The sequence below is a fragment of the Hemibagrus wyckioides genome, linkage group LG04 (genome assembly GCF_019097595.1).
Source record: "Hemibagrus wyckioides isolate EC202008001 linkage group LG04, SWU_Hwy_1.0, whole genome shotgun sequence".
Lineage (NCBI taxonomy): Eukaryota > Metazoa > Chordata > Actinopteri > Siluriformes > Bagridae > Hemibagrus > Hemibagrus wyckioides.
The window spans coordinates 11,284,081-11,288,698 of record NC_080713.1 but is presented as its reverse complement, the minus strand read 5'-3'; the positions used below and the strand labels follow the sequence as shown (position 1 = coordinate 11,288,698).

General features: G+C 33.4%; 1 protein-coding gene across 1 annotated transcript in view; it reads right to left on the bottom strand.

Moving 5' to 3' along the window:
* The window catches only part of esrrd (estrogen-related receptor delta), an 8,287-nt gene extending 4,870 nt beyond the window's left edge, over positions 1 to 3,417 (bottom strand). The window contains exons 1-3 of the mRNA XM_058387183.1: positions 3,019 to 3,417; positions 1,291 to 1,634; positions 137 to 253 (exon numbers count right to left, since the gene is read on the bottom strand). Coding sequence (XP_058243166.1) covers positions 137 to 253; positions 1,291 to 1,634; positions 3,019 to 3,077 — 520 coding nt within the window. The 5' untranslated portion in view covers positions 3,078 to 3,417. The remainder of the gene's footprint in view (positions 1 to 136; positions 254 to 1,290; positions 1,635 to 3,018) is intronic.
* Positions 3,418 to 4,618: the final 1,201 nt, after the last annotated feature.

Sequence of the window (4,618 nt, the reverse complement as noted above, 5' to 3'; positions counted from 1 at the left end):
CTGCCATAGCGATATATCATCACAGCTCAAATTTGAACATCTTGCATTAGCTTTGATTGGTTTTGAAAGAAAGCACTTTTAGTTTAAACAACAGAGAGAAAAATACAGCAAATCGATCATCTTTTTAACAGCTCACCTTCACGCATCATTCCTGCCCTCAGGCATTTCTGAAAGCGACAGGCCTGACATGATTTCCTCCGTCTCTTTGTTATCTCACACTCGTTCACCACCGGACAGCTGTACTCAATGTTCCCTGCAACATCGACACACAAACACAAGATCAGTGTTAGATGAGTAATTTTCAGATTGTGGAGAAATCTGCATGCAATTATTCAGGGATACCAAATTAGGTTTTCAATCTCTTATTAATTAGCAGTAGTTAGCATCAGTGAGCAGCAAAAGTCATGAGCACATTTCAGTGTAAATTTCCTCTTCGTTTTGCTGTACATTGTGGAACAAAATCTAACTCTAACGTTCTCTAACAATGTTTTATTTTTAGATTGATGACAGGAAATGTCTTTTTATACTTTAGGTATTTAAGACAAAATGGCACTTAATAGAGTATAGGTGTGTGTGTGTGTGTGTGTGTGTGTGTGTGTATTACCCAATATTCTCACACATAAAGGATTAGCATTTTTTTTCTTTAATCAATGGGCTTTGCTTAAAAGAGGACAAAAACCGGATTAAGGCGTCTGCTCTCCAGCTGCAACGTTTCAAATCAATATATTGATAATTCCCTTATGCAGTATTAAGACTTCAGTGGCCAATTATGGCATTTTCTCAGGCACACATCTATGTTTTTGGAAATTCAGAAGTTGATTTTGCCAACAGCAGTGTTTTTATTGATTGTTAGAAAGATGGAGATCAGATATTAAAGGAGAGAAGTCTGCAAATGGGACAATTGTGTGATCATAACAGCATATTGAGTCTTCACACGCAAATCAATTCGATCTGGTCATCGCGCTGGCTAATGCACTAATTTAGTTAGATATTGTCAGTTAATTAATTAAGAACTGTTGGAGATGTGTGTCAAACCCTCTGTTCTGCCCCAGGGCATCTCATTTTGAGTCCCAGTCTATCAAATTTATTCAGCCACTGTTAATATGTAAGTTTCCAAACTTTTTGTCTGTCTGTCTTTCTCTGTCTGTCTGTCTGACTCTCTGGCCGGAGAAATGTAACTTAGCTCATCTGTTTAATTTCAGTAATAAAATAATTCAGTAATTACAGTAAAACTGATGTTAAAAATGTGAAACTGGAAGGAAATGCTCAGGATTAAAAACTCAATATTACCTTGAATGGTTCTCTTAAAAAAGGCCTTGCAGGCTTCGCAGGATGCCACACCATAATGGTATCCGGATGCAAAGTCTCCACACACCAGACATAGACGCTTGGGCCCATGGCTAAATGAAGGGACATAGTCTCGGTTTAGGATGGAGCCTGTCTGAGACTGTAGTTGTAGCTCTTCATTGTGTTTAGCAGTGAAGTGTGCAGCATCGAGAGATTGGGAAAAGACACTATAACCACTGCTGTCTGATGTGCAGCTCAGGCTGAACGGTGTTAAATTTGGGGATTCTGATTTAATGCTTGGCTCTTGTGGAGAAGGCGGGTCATCAGAGGATGAGGGTTCCAAGAGACTGTGAACGACACAAATTGTTGTGTTATTAAAAGAACATCAATGGTTCCCTGCTGGATGTTAGGTGAGCATTCAATACAAAGTGCAATCACAGTGTATTTATAATATGTATGTTGATTTTTCTGACAATTTTTGTCTGCCTGTCTAAAGTCTCTCTCTGTCTCTCTGTATTTCCAGCCTTCTGTCTATCTGTCTAATTGACCAATTGTTTGTTTGTCTTTCTATAATTCTTTTACATCTATCTATCTATCTATCTATCTATCTATCTATCTATCTATCTATCTATCTATCTATCTATCTATCTATCTATCTATCTATCTATCTATCTATCTATCTATCTAACTGTCTAGCTGCTTATAAATCCATTCATTCATCTATCATATATTCTGTTTATCCTACCCGTGTGTCTATATATACTGCCACTAAAGGAGCTCTACTGATCTATTTACAGAGATCCATCACATATGTTTCTTTTCTTTTTCTTTTTTAAGGGTCAAATGAATAAAAGGTTTGGAGTAATGAAACTATTTTTAACAAGTTGGCAAATTAAGTGAACTATATTGGTATAACTGGAATTATTTAACTATAAGTTAAGTTATTATTTAAATAAGTGAACAGGTACTTTTCCATAGTCAGGTATCTTTTTTCTTTATTTAGATATTGATTTTTTTTATTTTAAAATATATTTTCTTTTTTCTTTTCTGTTCTTTTCCTTCAGCTATAACTGTTGGCAGTTATATCATATTTTATAAAACATACATTGGAATTGTGATTTTTTGCAATTTTCTTTCTTTCTTTCTTTCTTTCTTTCTTTCTTTCTTTCTTTTAAAGCAAGCACTATAGATGTTGTAAACTAAACTTTTTTGCAACCCATTTTTTAACATTTTCTTTAAAAAACTAGAAGGAAATAGAAACATATATATATATATATATATATATATATATATATATATATATATATATATATATATATATATATATATTTCTTCACATAAGGTAACAAAATTTTGTATATTTCTGGTTATTTACATTTCGGTTTTAACGGCACTACACACGAAAAAAATGAAAGATTATAACAAAGTAAAATATTAAATAAATATAAATACATTTATTATAGTATAATTTATAATATAATTTATATATATCATAAATTAATTAACAGTATAATTATAAATAAAAAAGTATAAACTAAGTTCATGAGTACTTTTGACATCACAAGACAATTTCCAATAACTGTAATAATTAGTATGCACTACATAAAAAAAAGTTGAATAAGATAACATACATTATATAATGTAGACTGATAATAAATTGTGAAATGTCGGGTTAATATTTCCCCATGCAATCAAATGTCTCAAGTACATCTGATTAGTTTAACAACATACCTGTTCTGTTGATGAAGAAACTGGAAGTTGTTGCTTAAACAAAAGTCCTGCAACTCCATCTTGTAAATTCAGTCAGGATATACAAAATTAGACCAGGATTCACAAAATGAGAGGTGGAGGATAATGTAAAATAAAAAAAATTAGAAGTACAGAGAGAAACAGAAATAGAAAGATGTAGAGAGAGCAGTGCTGACACTGAAGCTTCAGGCCTATTTAACTACTGAGTAGAGAGGGAGGAGTTTAACACACTAATCCAGATACAGGTGGGTCAAACCCTGCTGATGGGTTCTTCTGCCTGACATATCAACACACTGGACACACACACACACACACACACACACACATAGATAGATAGATAGATAGATAGATAGATAGATAGATAGATAGATAGATAGACAGACAGACAGACAGACAGACAGACAGACAGACAAATAGATAGATAGATAATAGACAAGAAATAACTCACAAGTTTAAATCCAAGTATTTGATAACTGATATGATAATACTTTGAATATATTATGACTTTTTGTTAGAACATTCTTGACACCCATAGAATCTAACAGTTGAAATTAATTTTCCTCTTATTTTTTTTAATTGGGAAATAATTTCACATTACACAGTGAAAAAAAGTTAAACTTTTGTAAATGTGTATTTGTAAAACACCGACTGACAGGAGGATAATCAGACTGACCGGTGTGTGTGGAGGAGGTGCAAGCCATCTTGAAGATCAATTTACTGTCTTGCGTATTACCAGTTTCCAGACTTTGAAAATTGTCTGGTGATTTAAATTATAACACATTTATTACTTATTCAGATATGTAAAGACTTCATCCTTTTTTGGTGCAAGTGGTGTTACTGAAGCAATAAGCATTTAATGCTTGTTAGCTACTTTAACCTGAAAGCTGGTTTGAAGCCTAAACAAACAAAATTTAGATGCATGTCTTGACTGACTGATTTAGTTGGGGGTAAGGATAGACTGTACATTTTGTTTGTCTATTACCATATTGGTGCAGTTCTGTATGTTTTTGCACATGAACTTGTCTTATAAGCTCCTCTGTGTGTGTGTGTGTGTGTGTGTGTGTGTGGGCTGACAGATTTATTACAGTTTTACTCATGTTGTGTGTAAATACATTTCCTTTGTTTAAGCTACTATGAAATGTTTATTTTAAGTAACCTGCTTTAAAAGGCCCAGATCTCCATATTTGGAAATTCTGCTTCATGCTTTCTTCAGGTTTTCATATGTATTTATCTGTTATTAATTTTTGCTTATATAATGCTATATATGCATATAATTATTTGATTAGATTTGGTTTGATTTGTGTGTTGCTCCCCCAGGATACGGACATCTATCTTACTGGACAAACTTGAAATGAGCATCATGTGTCCTGAGAGTGTCCTCATAATTTTGTTCACTATGGGTGTCTGAAAAAAAGTGAATGAGGTCTACACATTCAAAAGAATGATTTATTCAAAGCAGGGAAGTGACCTTTTTTGTTTATGCAGAGAGAGAGAGAGAGAGAGAGAGAGAGAGAGGGACTGTGAAGTGAGTTACAGGCAATTTTGCCAGCTAAATTAACTGATCCTTACTCTGATGTACACA